Here is a 21599-nt window from a genome sequence, read left to right as displayed (position 1 = left end):
CAAAAGATGTGCCTTTCCAAAACAGAATTCCACAGCAGTTTTTGCCCTTTAACATAAAAGCTGTTCCTTGCAGCTTTTCTGTAGCCTGCCAGAACACTCTACATTTCAGACTTGCCAGGCTCTACAATTACACAAGACAATGCCTTAAAATAAATATCTGCCTACATAGAGTTATATACCCATAGTATATATGAAGTTAAGTTAGAGACCAAGCTAAGCTATAAAAGGAAATAAAGTATTTGGAGAAGTTTAGAATTAAAGTATCTATTAAATGTGTGTATGTTTAAGATTCCCAGCAGTATATATTTTTTTGGATCTTCTTTTGATAACATCCTATTCTCTATGAAGGTAAGAAAACTGGGGTGGGATGGTGAGGAAGAGATGAAATGTTATAGGGCCCAGAGAATACAGCGGGTTAAGCACTTGCCTTGCACATGGCCAACCAGGATTCAATTCCTGGCACTGCATATAGTCCACCCAAGCAGTGCCAGGAGTAATTTCTAAGCACACGGCCAGGTATGCACCCTGAGCACAGCTACTTGGTTCAAACACAAAACAAAAATCTGAAAGGGAGCAAATTGTTTATTTTCAATTTCAAAATAACTTTACATACTAAAACATATTTGTATCATACATAAGTACAAAGATATAGTTGCTTTAAACAGACAAAATCCAGGTATAATATCTATTTTTAAAGCTCAATTTCTCTATAGTGAAAACCTAAATTCACAGAGTACATAGCCAATTATTTCAGTATTCTCTTCAAATGATTTTAAAGATAAATGTTGATATCATTAAAAATCCATATATAACAACGTATTTCTGATATTTTTCCTTCAGTTAAGATGTTATTCATGAAAACTCATCAGTCCAGGAATTCTCCTTGTTAGGATCAACCAAATGTTGACCAAAGAAAACGAAAAGTTTCAGGTCTTGTCACAGTAAGTAAAAAATAAATAACCTGTAAGGTTACCTAACCCTTTTAGATTAATCTTAAGCTCCAAAGCAAACTTATGGGCAAGTGGTACCTTACTCTTACTAAAGGAATAACTTTACTGTTGAGGGCACTGGGTCTCAGGAGTTGATTTGGAAGAAACATACAAAATAGGGTGTGATTTCTTACGACTCTCCTTCTCCAATTTGCTTGCAGTTTCTTTTTCTTCTTTAACTTCTGTTTGAAGACTTGATTCATCAGCTAACCTACAGGCATTAAAGCATCCACTCTAAATTCAAATGCAGTCAAGAAAAATTATAGAAACAGTTCTCTAATGACATAAGGTGATTTTACATAATGAGGAAAAAATTCTAAATTGATTTCAATGCCAGTAAGACACCAAGTCATTGACTCTAAAATAGTTTTCGTATCAAGACATTTTCTATATCTAAAAATATATATTCAAGGTTAATAAAATGTATGGCAAAGCCTAAATAATTAAAATATAGGGGGCTGAGAAATAGTATAGTGTGTAAGGTACACGTCCTGCATGGGTCCAACCCAGGTTTGATCTCTAGTCCCCCGAGTCCTGTCAGAAGTGATCCCTGAACACAGGGCCACCAAATGTGACCCACAAACAAAATAGAACAACAAATTAAAATATATTAAAATGCCTGTCATAAGCACACTAATAATTATAAATATCTTAACATTAATGTGACATACAAAAGGCAAACTCAAGAAAAAAAAAAACAGCATGACATTCTTGGTTGCATGAAAATTTGTCTATGTGAGTCAGAAAAATAGTACAGGGATAAGATACTTGCCTTAAGTGAGGCTGACCCACATTCAATCCCCAACACTCCCCCAATCCTTCCCCTAGCACTACCGGGAGTTACCTCTGAGAGTTAAGAGTATAGCCAGATGTGGCCTAATGGCCCTCTCCAAAAGGAAAAAAGAAAAAAAGCTCTTAAATTGAACTTAGATAAATTATAAATTATCACTTAGATCAAAATAAGCGAAGCATAACATCTTGAAAGGCCTATCTTAAATTTGCTATATTTTATAGCAAAGCCCATCAATTAAATTTACAAGGCATGCAACAGTAAAGTTCTCAAATAAAACTCACAATTACTGTTAAAATATTTATCATAGGGTTGTGTATCTAAGTTAATCCTGCAGAGAACATGATTAGAAATATCTTTGGTTAGCAAAGGAACTCACACAAAGAAACATGTTTTGTTGTATTTTATTTGGTTTTGTTTAACTAGCACCACAAAATATTCCAATATGCTACTTAAGTAAAGTACCTACTTACATTTGTCTAAGTTATTTTTATCAAGCAAGAAAAGGTCAAAAGAAAAGTGAAGACAACACAGAAAGCAAGGTTTGTACTGATCAATTCTGGAACGCCTCTTCCAGAAATATAATGGTCAAGCATACTTACAAGATGAATCACATATATACAAGCATAACCTGTTGAATTCACTTCAGAACACTCAAAGCCGTGCATGTGTGTGTGTGAAAGAGAAAGACAAAGAGACAGAGACAGATTATTTAAAGTTGATTCACTGAGTTTTTACTTTATGTGATTTATAAGTTATAACGTAATATAAAAAATTAAGTAATGAATATATTACTCCTAGTAACAGCTAATGCTGATGTTCAAGTGCTATCGTTTGTGAGACTATAATGTGTAACACTGAAACTCTTTTAAAGAGAAATTAGATAACAATAACAAAAATATAAGAAAGCCCTTTTCCTAATTCTTAAAAATGCACACCAGTAAAATGCCTTACTCTGTACTCCTCCATGATTAATGGAGTCCTAACAGCACCTTGGAGAATTTTCTTCCAGATGACAATCCAACCTATTTTCACATTAATATACCTAGTTGCTTAAATGTCTAGAGATATTTAGTTCAAATGCACCTACACTCTGTTGCATACAGTTATCTTTAATAATTTGTCATCCTTTTGTTGTTGTTATTTTGGGGCTATACCCAGTGGTACTCTAGCAATACTAACATGGAGATCGGCCAGTGCTCAGGGGTCACTCTTGGAGGTGTCGGGGAGACCATGTGGTGCTGGTTTATCAAATCTGGGCCTCCTGCATGCAAGCCATGCACTCCAGCCCTTGAACCATATCTCTGGCCCTTAATTTGTCATCTTTTTACCTTTTAATTTCTTCCTTCAGTACTCTCTCCCCTCCGACTCTTGATCCTTTTGTACACCTCCAAAAACTGTGCATAACTATTTCACCCTAGCTTAAGCTACTATTCTTTTCCTCCTACTTATTTTCTTTTACCTCTGACAATATTTTTTAAAGAACATGTCCTTCACTTTTATAACCATGTCACCTAAATGACAATAAAAATCTGTTTAAAGAAAAAGAATAACTGTACTTTAAACATTAAAACCTACAGACATACATGTTTAACACTCTTCTTTCAGCCATCAACTAAAATATGCTAAAACTAGAGGCTTTGAAATTTGAGTAAAAAAGAATTTCTGAGATTTTTAAAATGTTAAAATATATTACCAGGGGACAGAGAGATAGTCCAGCACTTAAGGTGCTTGCCTCGTACACAGCCAACCCAGGTTTGATCCCTGGCACCACATATGGTCCCCAAGCACCACCAGGAATAATTCCTGAGCTCAGAGTCAAAAAAAAGTCCTGTGCACCATTAGTGTGGCCCCCAAATGAAACAAAATATAGTAAAGGCCATTCTTGAAGGCTTAGGGTAAATAATTTCCAAAGCCATTGAAAATTTTAGTTTTCTAAAATGATGGGAATCTTAAACTGCTAAACAGACATTTTACAGGGTAAGTTCATTTTTCTTTCATAGTTACCAAAAAAAATATCCAAAACCTAAAGTCACAACATTCATTCAAACTAAACCAACATTCAGATATGCTAGACTGTCATACATCTATTTCATGGCACAGAAAAGTGTATCTTAAAAAAAATAATAATTTTCTAATTCAGGAATCCTTTACCCTTTCAATCATCTTAGTCTTTCTTAAAGTTTTAGAAAAGCTGAAGGAAGACAGATGAAAGTGGGGAATTACACTGCATGCAATATTAAGAAGACAGATTAAAAACCAGATAGCACAGTTCATGCAGCGATAGAGGAGAGACGAAGAGGTCTGCTTGCTGTCGTGAAGAAAGGAGGGGACTGACCTGGAAGAGTCAGGAGTGTTTCCACTTCTCTCACTTAAGGCTTCCGAGTCCGCCACAATGCCTACGAGTTTCACACATTTCTTTTCCTTCACCGGCGGAATATCCCTGGGCAAATTTCTGTGAGGAAAAAGACTGATTCCTGGCGTGCTTGCAGAAGTGGCATTTTTGAGTAGCAAGTTATTCTCTAAATTGTCAGGACACAGTTCTGCCTCCTCCTTAGCTAAAGGCCTGCTACATCCTTCTCCCCGAACAGCATCCTTGGCACTTTCACTGTTAGGGGGAGGTACATCGAGAGGCAGCACTTCCCGCCTTTTCTTAAGTACTGGAACTTCAGTTTTCTCTGATAAAAACAACACCAAAAGAATGCTTGGTCAATAAATTAAAACAAATACACAATCAACATAATGATGTAGACAGAGGTATACACATATCTTTTCCCTTTCTTTCTTTACCATCTATTCTATCATATTCATCCATCTCCTTATTAAAATATATTGCTTCCTTCATATTCCTTTTTTATGAGCTGCATTAGTTATATTTCCTAAATGTTGCTTGATAGGCTATAAACATCCCCTTGGCTTAATAAGATTCTAGGAATAACTCTTAAATGATCTCCTATGTGCTCTAGAAGAAATTGTGGAAGGCTTTTTAAGATCCCAGAGAGGATAAGAAAATGCAATGGTTAAGAGTCAAGGAAGTCAGCTAAAAATCCATCATAGTTGGGACTGGAGAGATGTTAACGAAGGCAAGGCTCTTGCCTTGCATTCAGACAACCAAGTTTCATCCCCCAGCACTCCATACTGTCCCCCAAGCCCACCAGAGTGATCCCTGAGCACAGAGCCAGGAGTAAAGCCTGAGCACAGCCAGGTGTGGTCTCAAAACAAAAACAAACAAAAATCCATCATAGCACTCTGCAGCTAAGTGGTCTTTAGAAAATGCCTAGCATTCTGAACTGTATCTCCTTAACTTGTGAAATGGTAAGCATAGGCAAAGTTCTAATAGTGTAATCTGTGCCTATTAATTCCATTCCCCAAATCTGAGAATTTCTACTATGAATTCAAACTATATTATGAACTCAAATATCTGAGTTCTATCCTAATTAAAACTATATTATGACTCACTGCAGACTCATACAATTGTGTTAAACTCTGAATGTCTAAAATAATCATTCTATTCCTTGCAGATCTATATTCAATCACCGAATGAAATGCTGTAATCTTTTCATCACCATGCCAATATATCTTCCACTTTCAAGTCAAATGTCAAGTGAACGTCAAATGTCATTTTCACAATCAAATTTTAATATAGTTTAAAAACCATGGCTGGATATGAGGGTTGGTGGCTTGTTAGACTGTTGCTTTTAATGGTGGTATGTGTGTGTGTGTGGCGGGGGGAGGCACCATATAATCCCCAGGATTGAATCAGAATTGGTTTACATGTAAGGCAAGCGACTTAATCCTCTCCTTGGCCCAAGATGGTGCAATCTGAAAAAGACATTGAAGCCCTTTTTTTTTTGTTTTCTCATTTAATCCAAATCTTCATTTCCTTTTATTTTTGGCTTTAGGGACACATAGTTAAATCCTGGCTCAGAGATTATTACTGGAGGTGCTCCAGTAATTGATGGAGGTTCCAGGGATTGAATCAGGAATGGCACTGCAATCTTAAAAAGTATAATTAACTATATACACAAACACCCAATACATAGTTCTCTTTAAATTTCCCTGTATATGTGGTCATTGTCACTGTTACTGTCACTGTCATTCCGTTGCTCATCAATTTGCTCGAGCAGGCACCAGTAACGTCTCCATTGTGAGATTTGTTGTTACTGTATTTGGCATATCGGAAACGCCATGGGTAGCTTGCCAGGCTCTGCTGTGTGGGTGAGATACTCTTGGTAGCTTGCTGGGCTCTCCGAGAGAGATGGAGGAATCAAATCCGGGTCAGCTGCATGCAAGGCAAACGCCCTACCGCTGTGCTATGGCTCCAGCCCACATATATAGTAGCAATAAATTTATTTTATAAAGTAGATATACATAAATCACAAAGTAGTTTGTAGTGGGATTTGCATTAAGCTGTAACAAAGAAAAATATTTTACATTTCTCATAGCTTCTCATAAGAAAAAATATATATATGAGACATAAGTACCTTCAAGTTCATACTTCAGTTTAAATTCATCTAGTTTAGCTCTTAGTTTCATATTTTCACTTTGGGAAACTTGGAGACATCTTTCATTAGCAAACAGTTTTCGCTCAATATCCAGAGCTCGCTGGCTCTCAAATAATGCTTTCATTCGCTGTATAGACAATTCACCTTTGGTACTTTCATTTTCTTTGCTATATAATAAAAAAGAGAGAGAGAGAACCAACGAATAACAATGTAAATGAAAGTAGCTATCAGAGCAAAGATGTTAAATTTTAAAGATATATTTTCGTGGGGATTTTAGTGAAAAACTTAAAATAAACTTTATCAAATACATAACATTCAAGTGTTCTTAAAGAAAACAAACAAAGGGTGATTAATTTTTTTCTATATAATGCATAGAAATTCCTTTAAATTATACCTATTCTAAATTCCTTTAAATTATACCTATTCTCAAAATTTTCAATCAGAACATTTACCAGATTAATTTTTTTCACTTATCAATTAAAGAACTACACAATAAAATGAAAATGTTTATTCATTGAAAGCATTTTTCTTCAAGTAATCAGCATCAATTATATAATAAATAATCTCACTTTCTCTTATAGGAAGTTTTTTTTTTTTTTTTTTTTTTTCTTTTTGGGTCACACCCGGCGATGCACAGGGGTTGCTCCTGGCTCTGCACTCAGGAATTACCCCTGGCGGTGCTCAGGGGACCATATGGGATGCTGGGAATCGAACCCGGGTCGGCCGCGTGCAAGGCAAACGCCCTACCCGCTGTGCTATTGCTCCAGCCCCTTAAAGGAAGTTTTTGTTTCTTTTTTTGGAATTTGTTTTTGACAATAACAAAACAGAAATTTGCAATCACTAATACTAATTATAATTTAGAAAGTTAAGAGTCTACCTTTTTCATCCACCCCCGCATAGACACTTACTTTAAGTTGTCAAGCTTTATTTGGAGCAAGTCTGTGTAATAAGTATTATCTTCCACAACCCCAGAGCTGGATGAAGGCTTTGATTCCATACTTTCATATAAATTCTAAAGAAAGAAAGTAATGGTTCTTATAATGTAAAGAACAAATTAGATTAATAATACCAGAGTGCAGTTATTGAAATGCTAGTACTACAGCAACCAGTGCTGAGTACTATTCTCTCCTTTACTGCTGAATTACATACAAGAATGAACATTTCACTTAGAGATGCTGAAAAAGGTTTAAGACACCAGTTAGAAGTGAGAAGATATAATCTGAATCCAGATCGATGTCCAAGGCCTATGCTCCTTACCATATCTGTATCCTGATTTCTCTTTCTTTCCAACTCCACTTATAGGAATATTTTTCCAAAAAAAACAAAGACAACTCAAAAAGTTATAGGTACCCCATGTTCAATGAATACAGCATTATTTACAATAATCAAGAAATGCATGCATCATATATGTCCACTGATAAACAGAGAAAGAAATTGAAAGATGAAATATTATTCAACTTTTAACAAAGAGAAATCCTGCTATTTGTGACAAGGTAAATTAACCCTCAGGGCATTAGCTAAGTAAGTCAAAGACAAATACTATCTAATCTCTCTTACACATGAAATCTTTTTCAAAAAGGAAAAGGAAAAATTTCATTGATAAAGAGAATTGATTGGAGGTTGCCAAAGGTTTGGCATATGGGATACTGGATGAAGGTGGTCCAAAAACAAAACATAAAACCAACGGCTGGCTCAGAGTTAAAAAAAAAATTCTAAATGCCTATCACTGAGATGAGAATTACTTAAAAAATACAAAAAGATTTGCAAGTGTATCTATTCCTTTACTATTATCTTTCTCATTTCTGAGCGCTGCAGCATGCAAAGCGGATACTTCAATTTACTACGCTATCTTTCCATCCCCCTTTCCTCTCCCCTTAAACAATCTTGGTAGGCCCAGAGGAATAGTGCTGGGGCTTAGAGAAACTGGCTGAGAAGCATATGGTCACCAGTTCAAATCCTCAGTGTCCCAAGTGCACCAAGTGCTATCCCAGCAACTCAGTTGAGGGAGCCTGTCAGCTCTTCTGTGATCCCTGGCACAAGAAATTTCTAGCTGTACCAGTCAAGTGGCTATAAGCACCAGAGATAGGAAGTGCAACCTCTCAGCAGCAATCCTTGGAGACACCTGAACTGAACTCATGTGATGTGCCTCAACTAAAAGTACAACTTCCGGCAAGCACTTATAATCATCGCAAATAGAGAAATGCAAATCTCAATGAGCAAGTGGACACCTCAACTTACAACCTTAGGTGTGACCACAGGCAAGCACCGCAGCCAGTCTTGTCTGCAACCCTACAGGCATTGCAACAATACCAACAAAGAGAAGCGGAGAGCAGAAAAGTACAAGTCTACATAAAGGTAAGGGATGATTTTCTCCCTAAGTTACTTTTCTTTTGTGCAAGTGGCACTGTAATCCATTTAAAGAAATCTATTCAAGGCAAAAATATTAAGAAACTCTTCCCAAAATTGGTTAGTCTTTTTTCATGGCAGGGATGTTCTGGGCCATACCCTATGGTGTTAAGGGGCTCTTCAAGGCTCTGAACTCTGGTGTGACTCCTGGGGATTATACGCAGTGTCAGCACTGGAACTGGGCTCAGTTGTACGTACAGCAAGCACCTCAAACCTGTACCACCTCTCCAGACTGGATGTGCTTTCTTTTTGCTTGTCCATTTTGTTTCTTTTTCTTTCTTCTTCTTTTTTTTTTTTTTTGTGACACCTGGCAGTGCTCAGGGTTTACTCCTGGCTCTGCACTCAGAAGTCACTCCTTGCAACCTTGGGAAACCACACAGGGTGCTGGGAGTGGAACCCAGGTCACAGCATGCAAGGCAAGTGACCTACCCTTTGTACTATCTCTCAGGCCCTGGAAGTGTCTTTAAAGCTATTACACATACCTTAAATTTTTCTAAATTTTCAATTTCACCTAATAGATGTTTAATTTCGCCATTCTTCTGCTCCAGCATGGCAAGCAACCTTTCTTGTTGATCAATTTCAGTGTGAGATCCTTTCATTTGTAGCAATGTGGCAATTTGTAACTAAAAAAATAAAAATAAACACTCCATAAATTGAGCAGGTAAAGATCTAATAATACTTTCTGTACATTTTCTATTTTGTAGTGAATTACTTTGACCTCATTTTGGAAATAGCTAAAATTATTATTCAGTTTGATAATCAACAATTCGAAAACATATCAATAAATGAAATATAACTTTTTTTTCTCTTCTTTTTCCTTTTTTTTGCTTTTGGGTTATACCCAGTGGTTCTCAGGGTTTACTTTTGGCTCTGGACTCAGGGATCATTCCTGGTGAGGCTCAGGGGACTATATGAAGTGCAGGGGATCAAACCTGGATAAGCCACTTGCAAGATAAGTGCCCTGCCCACTGAACTATCACTCCAGCACCTAGTATAACTTCTTAAATTCTTATTGTGACCACTTTTGATTGGTATCTGAAACCAACAACATTTATTTATACTTATTCGAAACATAAAATTAACCTGTATTGCATAGTCTGGAAACATGTCATCTAACTACAAAAGAAACCTGGCTAAATGCTGTGTTAAGGGTCTGTCTGATGGCACTTCTCAAAATGTTTAATTAACTTCCAGAGTGCTGAAGGAAATTACTAAGCCACTCATATTCCATATGTAAAATTCACAAATGACAAGAATCAAAACCAAAAGTAAAAGGCAAACTAGTATGCTATCAAGGCAATCTACAACATAATTTTTTAAAAATTAAATCATTGTGAGATAGATCCTTCAGTCCTACAGCGTTCCAACATCCATCACTCCATCGGTGTACATTTCCCAGCACCAGTGTTCCCAGTTTCTCTCCCATCACCCCACCCCCCAGTCTCTCCCTCTCCCTTCTTTTGGGCATTATCTTTGCAATACAGATACTGAAAGGTTATCCAGGCATATCCCTTTACCTACTTCTAGCACTCAGTTCTTGTCCAACATGATCATTTCCAGCTATTATTGTCACACTGTTCCCTTCTCTATTTTACCTATCCTCTGCCCCCCACACACTTGTGGTTGATTCTAACCACTGACCAGTCCTTCTAGTTTGTTTTGCCTGGCTGTGAAAATTAATCTTCTAAATACATTATATATGATGTATATTATATACTTATAATGATTTTTTTAAGAGCAGCGATCAGGGCTGGAGATAATAATACAGTGGGTAAAGTGCTTGCCTTGCACATGCCTGACACAGCACCCCATATGTTCCCACGAGCCCACCAGGAGTGATCACTGAGCAGATCATCACTGGGTGTGACCCAAAAATAAAACAAACAAAAAAGAGCAGCCATCTCCGTTCCCAGGAAGGGATATCCTCAGAAAATCCATCATTACAGTGGAGGTCCTTAGAAATTAAAGCCACAGCAATAGTTTCTGAAATCAGCACTTCACTATTTACCAAGCATCGCATACACATTTCACTCTATACAAATAAATTTCAGCACAATTTAGCACAAATAGTGCCAGGGGTCAAACTGAGGATTCACCCATGCAATAAATGCACTCCAGACCTTAGGATCACCTCTGGGGCCCTGATGATGATAATTTAATACCTTCATTCTTTGCATCTGTTCTCTGTTAAATGCATTTTGTTTCTTCAGTGACTGATACTTGACTTTCATACTAATTAACTGACGTTCCATTGCTGCCCTTCGATCTTCCACCTAGAAAACATTAGCCTACTGAATTATTCTTACATTAAGTGAAATGCCAATTTAATCAATGGAATTATTTGTAAGTACCTCAGCAAATAAAGAGTTTCCTTTACTATTGGGGTGCAAGGTTTGCTGCAGTGCCTGATCCAATTGCACTTGAAGATCCTGATTTGTTTCACGAGCTTTCTACATTTGAAAGGAAATAATTTAGATAACAAAGATTATCAACAAAATAACACAAGTTGGAAAACATTATGGTACTGTAACACATACCTCTAAAGCATTACAGTAAGAAACAGCTTCTTTCTCTCGTTCCTCTTTTTCTTCCTTAAGGCGGTCTACCTGGCGCATTAAATTCTTAGTAAGAAGTTCCTGCTGTGCTTGTCTGCACTGTAGTTCATTCAATTCTTCTTGGAGGGTGACCTATTCAAATAAATTAAAACCAAAATTTTTTTAAAAAATTGAAATCAAAGGGGCTGGAGCAATAGCACAGCGGGCAGGGCGTTTGCCTTGCATGCAGCCGACCCGGATTCGATTCCCAGCATCCCATACAGTCCCCCGAGCACCGCCAGGAATAATTCCTGAGTGCATGAGCCAGGAATAACCCCTGTGCATCACCGGGTATGACCCAAAAAGCAAAAAAAAAAAATTGAAATCAGAGAATAACTCTTCATCTAGCAACTACTCAGTTTATCTACCAGCAATAGTTCATAACCAGAACTATATTTAAAGAACCTGTCAAAGGTATAAAGTACATAATACAACTATATAAATGACTAAGGTTTTGGCAGAAAACCAAAGTCTCTAGAAATATGCTTTACCATGAATTTAAGGCTTTGATTGCTATAACCTTAGCTTGCAATGAAGAAAAACTTTTTTCATTGGTCTTTGGGCCATATCCAGTGGTACTCAGGAAAGTGGTACTCCCGGCTCTGTACTCAGGGTTGGTTGCTCCCAGCTGTGCTTGGGAGACCATATGGTACTGAGGTACTAAACCCAGGCCTCCTGGATGCAAAACATGTGCTCAGCCCATTCATTATCCCTCTAGCCCTAAAAAAAGCTTTGTTCATATGTATGTTAACATCCAAATGAAAAACTCTTTATATTGGGTTTTTATGACACAAACTTAAATCAGAGTAAATGTTTCACTATTGCTCCAAAAGGTTCATTAATCTAAATTCTTCTTTAATAATTATGCAATATAAAGTTCTATTACTCATGAAATAAGTTACCTAAAATCTCCATAAAACATTCTGAATTATATCAAAATTAGACCAAAATTTTACCATCCTGAAAACAATCTCACAAGAATTATTATAAGACATGTTAAAATATATGCAAGAAGGAAAAAAAAAACACATCATAAAGCTTACCTTAGTATTTTCTGCTTCAGTCAGCTCAATTTGAAGAGCCAGCACCTCAGAAGACAAGCTTTCATGTGCACGGTCAGACATTTTCCGTAATTCCTCTGATTTACAACTGAGAAGCTCCTGCTGATGACTTAGTTTTTCCTTCAGTTGACTTTCACTAAGCCTAGCTTCATCTAATTCTGCCTTCAGGTTTTCTAGCTGAAGTTAAAAAAAACCATAAAGGTAACCAAACAGTGACAGGCTTGTTTTATAAATATACATATAAGTTATGTATGCCTTCAAAGTATGTCTAAGGTTTCAGACATGATGGATTACATTTCGTCAGAGTAGTGTATACAATGTCTGTAAATAGTGTACTAAGTTTGACATGAAAGAATATTTTCAGTTGTGGGGCTAGAGCAATAGCACGGCGGATAGGGCGTTTGCCTTGCACGCGGCTGACCTTGGTTCAATTCCCAGCATCCCATATAGTCCCCCGAGCAGCGCCAGGGGTAATTCCTGAGTGCAGAGCCAGGAGTAACCCCTGTGCATCACCGGGTGTGACCCAAAAAGCAAAAAAAAAAAAAAAAAAAAGGAAACATTTCAGTTGTTAGTATTACTAATTTTTACTGTTTTTGGCATGTTGAGTATGCTAAAAAAGAAAAATAACCAGCTCAAATATGTAATTTCGTTCTTAAAAATGAGAACATATTCATCATCATCATCATCATCATCATCATCCCGTTGATCGTCAAATTTCTCGAGCGGTCTCAGTAACGTCTCCATTCGTCCTACCTAGCCCTGAGATTTTAGAAGCCTCTCCTTACTCATCCTTCCCAACAATGCCGCATTGGAAGCTCTTTCAGGGTCAGGGGAATGAGACCCAGCATTGTTACTGGTTTTGGCATATTAATATGCCACAGTGAGTTTGCGAAGCTCTCCCATGTGGGCAGGAATCCCTCAGTAGCCTGCTGGTTCTCCCAGAGGGAGAAGTAGGCCATAAGATGTCATGCGGCTGCAAAGCAGCCATGCGGTTCCGGGAGCTTGCTTTGAAGTCTCTGGGTGTAGGCCATTGATGGGATTACAGGGTGTTGGGGGGAGGACAGTCCCTGGGTGTGACCGCCTAGCTACTGGAAAATGGGAAATCTGGGCGGAAGAGGCCAGTGTACTCGGGGATCATTCCTGGCAGTGTTTGAGAGACCATGTCGGATCCCAGGGATCAACGCAGGCCGGCCGCATGCAAGGCAAGTTTCTTACTCTGCTGTACTACCACCTAGAATAATCTTTTCAAGTGGACCACCTTACCATGTATCCTAAAGAAGGTCAGAGTGGTCATTAAAGTAATATTCTAAAATTTAAAATTTACAAAGACTTTGTAATAGGCAAGAACATTTTAATTTCAAAATACAGATATTTCAAACCTTATTTTTCAATTCATTCACTTCCTGTTCATGACTTCTGTTCAGTTGTTCTTCCCATTTCTCCAGATGTATTTTCTGTTGTTGTTTAATAGCTTCGCATTCAGAGCTCAAACTTTCTAACATTCTATTTTTGAGTTCAACTTCTCTCTGAAGTGTATATTTTTCTTGTTCATAGTTCTGAAAAGATTCAATCATAACTCAATTATATAAAAAAATGCAAAATCATCACATATAAATAATTCTCACCTTCAAATGTCAGATTCCTGTTTCACATATTTGCAGCTTTCGAAGTGAAAGCCACAAGTTAAAATCAAAACTTTCTAGCTAAGCAGTTATTAAAAATCTCTGCGGATATTCTGAGACTATATTCAAGGTGATGCTAATAGGTAACTGCTTCAACACCCTGTAAAGGAAGTGGAGTGCTCATATAACATGTGAAATCATTTCTGCCATTAAAAAAGAATATAGGAGCTAGAGAGAGTACAATGGGTAGTGCATTTGTCTTATACACAGACTTCCTGGTTCAATCTCTGGTCCCCTAAGCCCACCAGTAGTGTGATACCTTAAGTCCTGAGAACGACAAGCTGTGGCCTAGATACTCCACCACCCCACACACACGCACACACAAGCATAAAGAATTTAACAGCACTGATGCTTTCCTAGTGAAAACTGTTTTAATAACAATTTGCTTTACTTCTAGCTCTCAATAAATGAAATGTCATCATTTAGAAAGCACCACAATAAGAAGCACATACTGTGCTTGTGCTGTCTTCTGGCTCGAAAGCCTACTACGTGGAGAGTCAGCTTGTGGAAAATTTGACTAACCCCCCAAGTGGAAGAGAAAGAATAACTGCAATGCAAAAGCTAAAAGACAAAATACACTGGGATGGCTTAAATAGGGAACTTGAAAACTGTAAACTGCAGATTCAGGCACAGATTCTGTGAGAGAACAAAACCTAAACCCAAGAGAGCAGTTGTTAGCCAAGAGAGCATTCAATTCATCTTAAGGATTTCAATGATTAGTTGAGCAATAAATGTTTTGGTTTTATAAAAGAGTTCTGAGAATGTTCACAAAATGAATACTTGAATGAATCACTGCTGAGATAAACACACTTAACGAAGCTTTTGCTTAATGACAGAAGTTTCAACAAGTTTTTTAAAAAAACAAAATTAAGGGTCCAGGGACAGCTCAAACAGTTGGTGTGCAATCTCTGCATTCAGGAAAACCATATTAGATCCCTGGCACCACCTGATCTTCCAAACACAGTCAGAAATATGCCAAATGCTGTGCTGGAAAGATTCCTGAGTGCCACTAGATATAGCTCACAATACAAAACACAAAAACACAAGATAAAATAAAGCTAAATTAAAGCTTAAATTATACTTCATGTATTTCTAATATGCTTCATATTATTCAAAAAATATTCAATTTAAAAAAAAACAAAGAGAATTTTAATAATCAAACTAATGTTTACTTTGACAATTTTCCCAAAACATACATACTATGGTTTTATTTTCTTCTACTACAGGTACCTGTAATCTGTACTTTGCTGTTAGGACTTTGAAATTGAGTTCTGTTCATAAGCAGTATTATAAAAGGGCTGTCATCAACTACTTTGACTTGCTATATTTAAATTTTGAGAGTCCTGTTTAAATGTTACACCATGGTTCTCTGAAAGTCACTATCACTGTTATCCCGTTCCTCATCGATTTGTTCAAGCGGGCACCAGTAACGTCTCTCATTGAGAGACTTATTGTTACTGTTTTTGGCATATCCAATACACCACGGGTAGCTTGCCAGGCTCTGCTGTGTGGGCGTGATACTCTCGGTAGCTTCCCGGGCTCTTTCCGAGAGGGGCAGAGGAACTGAACACAGGTCAGCCACATGAAAGGCGAACGCTGTGCTATCGCTCCAGCCCTTGTTTAAAGTAAATTGATTTATTCATTATTTCAATGAAATGTATGTCAATCATTATGGACAAAACAATGCATAACAGTAAAATTCCCTTTAGTTGAGGGGAAGGAGAGGATGGTCAGTGAAGTACTCAAAGGATTACAATAGGAACATAGCTAAGTATGTCAATATAAGGAACACAGCTAAGTCTGTTTTAAAAACAAATGAAAAATGAAATTCCCTTTCTAGAAATATATAATCTGAAGACAACTAGCTCTGCAGAAAATTGAGATTGATCATAACTTTACGATACAGAGAATCAACAGAAGTCTTTTTTCTGAGATAATATTTAACAGAAATCTGAAGGTCCAGATTGCTGTCTCAATTCAAGACAGCAAAGGATGAATAATTCAGAAGCAGACCAAGGCTGGTGTAGTTCCTAAGAAGCAATCTAGCTAAGAACAAGGGAAAACTTTAAGATGAGGTAAAAAAGTAAGTAGGGGTGAGATCACATATGGATCTGAAATCCACAAAAGTATTTTAATTTTGGAAGAAATAGAAGTGCAGGGGCTAGAGAGATAGTATAGTGGCTAAGGCACTTGTCTTGCATACGGCAAACCTGGGTTTGATCCCCAGCATCCCATATAAGCACTGCCAGGAATAATTTCTGAGTGCAGAGCGAGGAATAACCCTCAGCACTGCCAGGAGTGGCCCAGAAACCAAAAAAAAAAAGACAATACAAATGCAAGTTGGGAAGTTGGGAGTATTTTAGACTATTACTGGATCTTTTGTTATGTTCTTCAATAATAGCTTGGCTTCTCTGTGAAGAAAGGACAGTGTGAATGACAATGAGGGATAGTAGACAAGTCAGTAAGAAGGCTATGGGGCAAAGTGTCTACTTGGGCCACACCCAGCATGCTCAGGGATCACTACTGGTGGATCTGGGGTTACTATATGAAATATCATGAATTGACAAGGGATAGCAGCATGCAAGGCAAGCACCTTATTCCCTATCTCTCTGGCCTGTATTTTTTTGTGTTGATAATATTGCCAGGGATTGGCAATTTCTCACGAGTTACTCATGAATTAAATTTAAAAAGGGTCAAAAGGCTATTGTCTAAAACTCAAAATTTTCTGACTCGAGCACTTCATATGCTATCATATTTATTATTGTAAGCCAAAGAAACTGCAAGGGGATGTTTGGTTAGTAGTCAGGGAATCAACCTTCCTGTCATCTTTAGTTGGGCAGTTTAATATACAAGTCTAGATTATAAGTGACAACTAAGAACAGAGCCCAAAATGACTTCTGAATATGTCAAAAGTCATTTCATTATCTAAGTGAAAAAATGAGTGATATCACTTGGGAAAAGTGCAGATAAGATGAAATTTTAAATCCAATTATGTAGGGTTTGAGAGCACAAGGGTTAAGGTCCTTGCCTTTTATGTGAACGACCTCAGCTCAAACACCAGCACCAAAAATCACCAGAAATGGCCTCCTGGCTTGCAGAGCATTTCTGAGCAGTCTCCCCTACTTTCCCTATATAAACAAAAATCCAGTATGTAATAAAAACACAACTGCAATGTGATTTTTCAAACTCAAAACAAGACTAGACTAGAAATTATATTAAACATGTATTTCATTTCCTTTATGGGGTAGAGTTGGACAGGAACTTAAAATATAATCAGAAAATAAAATATTAAATGCTATATAATATATAATACAAATTGTTAATAGCTAAGCACCTCTTAATTAAGAGAGTTTAGAGTGCTACCTCAGTCATGGTCATCATCTCATCACGACATTTATCCAATTGATTCTGCAATTCACTTTGGCTCTCCAACAGTTGCAAACCATACTGAGCAGCTTTTACTTGCTCTTCTTCAGCCTTTTTAAGTTTGCATCGAAGATCTGTGATCACATCTGCCTCCATTTTATTTTTTCAGCCTACAATAAATAAGTACTTTAAACATAAATATCCACTGAGTAGTATCAATAAGAAAAATACATTAATACATATAGGCAATGGCATTGAATGTATTCAAATACTATGCACTTACACACACACCTATTACTACTCTAAACACATTAAAATATTTCATCCTAATTTGTATATAGTCAATTTTCACTTCTGCTCTCTGGGACCAAGATCTCAGAATTTTATTATCCAATTTAAGACCATACCAAACAGGAAAATGAGAAGGGAAAAATGACTACATTTAATTTTACTTTTAAGGAATTCAATATTTACTGTCCAGCTATTGTGTCTAAGTATCCTTAAATGTTAAATAGGAAGGGCTTCATAACCATATCACTATACAGATAATCAAGTTAAGAGAATAATGAAACAAATCACAAAATCTTAAAAGTATTTTGATGTTAATAACAAGTGAGCTCTGAAAAAGGTAAGGATAATCATATTCCTAATCTCTCATAGGCGTTCTGAACACATTAAATTTGCTTTACTGAAAACAAGTATTTTCCTAATTATTCATTAGAGCACATACTAAATAAAAACCACATTCAGATTAAAGAACATATCATTCTTGGGGCTGGAGCGATAGCACAGCGGGTAGGGCGTTTGCCTTGCACGCGGCCGACCTGGGTTCTAATCCCAGCATCCCATATGGTCCCCTGAGCAACGCCAGGGGTAATTCCTGAGTGAAGAGCCAGGAGTAACCCCTGTGCATTGCCGGGTGTGACCCAAAAAAAAAAAAAACCAAAAAAAAAAAAAAAAGAACATATCATTCTAGATATTCAGGATACCATATATTAACATTTCTCTTCATATCACTTTTCTTTGCAAATTAGCCCTAGTATAAACCAATAGAACAGACATCATCAATTAAAATGTTAAAACACTAGGATTATAGATTAGGGTTAGAAAATCTTAGAAATAAACTTGGGACATGAAAAATGTCAAGTAAGCAGTCTGCTCTATGCATAGGAGAGGGGCCTGGGCCCAAGATAGAAGTCTAGAGCTACTAACACTAACATAATTATCTGAGACATGATATCACCAGGTGAAAAGATAATTAAAAAGAATCAAAGATTTTTGAGCTATGTTATGGAAGAGAAAGACAGCAAAGTGTATTTATATATGATCAATGATATAAGAAGAAAATAAGGGCAAGTCTTGTAGCCCAATTTTTTAAAAGTATATTGCTTTATTGGCTTCAGAGACAGAAGAACGCTACTAAATCAAATAAGTGAGCACTGAAAAATGTCTGCTAGGGTTGAATTCAAAAAGGTCACTGGAAGCTTTAAAAGCAGTTTTGGTGGAAATATGGAGACGAAAGCTTAACTGAAATAGGTTGAAGAATTCAACAGGAGACTGCACGTACAGTTGCGTGGCAATGTAGTAATATGCAGTAGCTGAAGAGAAGTTTAGTAAAGATTTTTGTTTAAATAGAAAAAAGTATACTTGTATCCCATGGAAAAAATTCAGAAGAAAATCTGAGAGATAACTTGAATTGTTTAAGTGATGAATCAAGAAAGGATTAAAGTGCAGAGGCTACTTCAGACAGGAAGATGAGTATTTCACCTAAAATTATGGAAAGAAAAATATGTGATAGATACCAATAAGTAGATGGTAGTGGTGAAATCTGCATAATTACCCTCTAATGACTTCAATTTATCTGTGAATTAAGAAGCAAGGGCTTGGAGCCTGGGATATAACTCAGTGATAGATCATTTGCCTTGCAAATGTGGGACCCTGACTTTCACCACCAGTACAAGGAAGCCCCCACCCAAAAAAAAAGTCTTCAAATGAGAATAAGGATGGAGGGTTTCAGAAAAGAAGAAAAAGTTATTCTATGTTTTCCAAAACTGACAGTTAACTGTTTTAACTGTAAGACCTTTTTAAAGCCTATATATGATGGGATCAGTTCGCTAATTTTTACACAAATTATGTTATTTACCAATTGTTAACCTGGGTGCTTCACAATATTATCTCACTCAGTTCCCTCCTGATGAGCCAAATTAAGTGCCACTATCTACATTCAGCAACCTATTTTTATTTTAAAATATGGGGGCGGGGGGTTGGAGAAATAATACAGCAGGTAGAGCACCTGCCATATACACAGCAGACGAGGATTCAATTCCTGGCACCCTAGATGGTCACCCAAGTTGCACCAGGAGTTATCCCTAAGCACAGATCCAGGAGTAAGCCCTGAACACAGCTGGGTGTGGCCCAATAAATAAAAATTAAATGAAAAAGCAAATATAGAAATGTGGAGGTGGCCTTAAGATATCCTATCAGAAATGCTGAGGGAAAGTAGAGGGGGTTAAGGTGTTTGCCTTGCATTCAGTCAACCCTGATGTCAACCCCGACACTGCTTATGGTCTCTTAAACACTACCAGGAGGGAATTCTCAGCACCCCTGGGTAGCGGCCCCCCAAACCAAAGTTCAATGAAGCCAACTATCTAGCTCTCACAGATCTGCTCAAACTGCTGTCGTGTCTCAGGTCCCGAGCAAGTGCTGAAGACACAAAGGTACCTCCCAAATCAGACCTCCTTCTACTCTTCACAGCGTAAGGAATTACATCCAACTCCTCAAACTCATTTATAGAAGTGACGGGGCCGGGGCAAGCAGCTCACTGGTGGAACTGCAGTCACGTCTAACAAGGTCACCACGGTCCAGCAGTGATGCCGTGGTGGGCGGTGTAGGGGGGCACTGGGGTGAAGGCAGATTCCCCCTGAGAAAAGACGTCTGGGGGATGAACAGGAAGAGCTCAGCGACGCACCTGCAAGAGGGAGCTAGACAGGGTTGACTTAATTATCCGCCTCAAATAAAATTCTGCGCCAGGCCCTGTGCTTCGGGCTTTGGCGGACCTGACGCGCGCGATGCGCCTGGATCCTCTCCACAGCCCTGGGAGGGACAGCTGTCACTTCACCTGACGCAGGTGCAGTGTGCGTGCAGCACCTAATGTCACCCGCTCGGGAGTCCCAGCCTGAGAATGCAAATTCTGATGAATGAATTAGCGGGATGGGGAAGGAGCGGGGGTGGGGTCTCCTTCCAAATCCAGGGCTCGTTTGCCATTTCTCTGGAAAATCTCTCAAACCCAGAAAAGCCCTCCCTGCCGCGCTTCTGGCTGCTCTAAAACCAGGACCCCGGCTCCTTTCTCTGCCTTGTCTTCCACAAAACAGCTCCTTGTATTTTCAACACCAAGTCCACTCACTGGTGGTGGATGAGAAGCGTTTGCTTCCAGACAGAACTGAGGTGGGGATGGGGGGGGGTGGGGGGAAACGCCATGAGATGCCTTTTCCCCGGGCCGCGGGGCACCTCAGCCCCGCCGACCCGAGACTCTTCTGGAACCTGCTTAGGAACTGCAGGTGCTGCCCAAGAAGCTGGTGTTACCTGAAAGGCCTCGGCTTCCTCGGGCCCGGCTCGCCCCGAGAGCCTCCCCTGCGCCGCTTCCACGTGAAACCGCCCTCCGGGCCCCCCACCCCGAGCCTCCCCCTCTCTTCACCCTCTCCCGCCTGCTGCGCCCGACGACACCGCCACGGCGCCACAGAGGGAGGCGGCCGCTACCTCGGAAGCGCGCCGCGGAGCCGCCAAAGCTATTCGAACACCTTCCCGCGACAACTCCCACATCTCACGAGAAGCACGGGGGAAAGCCGCATCCGGTCCCGCCTCTGACACGACTGCGCAGGCGCCGGGGAGGCCGCGGGGGCATTCCGCGCAGGCGCAAATGAGCCGCCGCGCACTTGGCGCAGGCGCAGAAGCAGCGCTGCGGTTTAGCGCAGGTGCAGATTGAGATTTTTTTTCCCTGTCTAGTCAGATGTACCCCGGGGTTCGCCGTTTACGTTGAAAAAGTTTCTTTGTTTTTCATTTATTTATTATTATTGTGTTTTTTTACGAAATTATCCCTAATAGAGACTGTCTACAAGGCGAAGCGGTGAGAAACTCGGACGTGTGCCGCCTCAGACGCCTTTTGCAGCATCCCGAGGGCGCTGCCTTCTGGTACCTCAGTTGTGGTCC

General features: G+C 38.7%; 1 protein-coding gene across 4 annotated transcripts; it reads right to left on the bottom strand.

Moving 5' to 3' along the window:
* Positions 1–579: 579 nt before the first annotated feature.
* SPDL1 (spindle apparatus coiled-coil protein 1) lies at positions 580–21098 on the bottom strand. Of its 4 annotated transcripts, none has more exons than XM_004611468.3 (12): positions 20976–21098; positions 17391–17563; positions 13725–13901; positions 12328–12522; positions 11228–11377; positions 11042–11140; positions 10853–10963; positions 9173–9313; positions 7193–7296; positions 6264–6451; positions 4118–4457; positions 580–1200 (listed from the first exon to the last, which is right to left on the bottom strand). In XM_004611468.3, exons 2-12 carry the CDS (start codon positions 17547–17549, stop codon positions 1053–1055), a joined length of 1812 nt encoding a protein of 603 aa, XP_004611525.2. In that variant the 5' UTR covers positions 17550–17563; positions 20976–21098; the 3' UTR covers positions 580–1052. The 4 variants fall into 4 exon arrangements, with proteins under 4 accessions (XP_004611525.2, XP_054983084.1, XP_054983083.1 ...); XM_055127109.1 differs by lacking the exon at positions 580–1200 and adding an exon at positions 20362–20568 and having other exon boundaries at positions 1211–4457; positions 20976–21049; XM_055127108.1 differs by lacking the exon at positions 580–1200 and having other exon boundaries at positions 1211–4457.
* Positions 21099–21599: the final 501 nt, after the last annotated feature.

This window comes from Sorex araneus, chromosome 2, assembly GCF_027595985.1.
Source record: "Sorex araneus isolate mSorAra2 chromosome 2, mSorAra2.pri, whole genome shotgun sequence".
Lineage (NCBI taxonomy): Eukaryota > Metazoa > Chordata > Mammalia > Eulipotyphla > Soricidae > Sorex > Sorex araneus.
Note: the sequence above shows the minus strand (reverse complement) of the source record. Positions and strands in the feature narration are given on the sequence as shown.

What these genes read in the sequence shown, in the direction of transcription:
- SPDL1 (XM_055127108.1), bottom strand. Translation starts at nt 17,549, where the DNA reads ATGGAGGCAGATGTGATCACAGATCTTCGATGCAAACTTAAAAAGGCT. An exon ending in AGATGATGACCATGACTGAG is followed by an intron (nt 13,902 to 17,390) that starts GTAGCACTCTAA and finishes GAATCTTTTCAG; the next exon opens with AACTATGAACAAGAAAAATA. An exon ending in ACTGAAGTATGAACTTGAAG is followed by an intron (nt 4,458 to 6,263) that starts GTACTTATGTCT and finishes TGTTTTTATCAG; the next exon opens with AGAAAACTGAAGTTCCAGTA.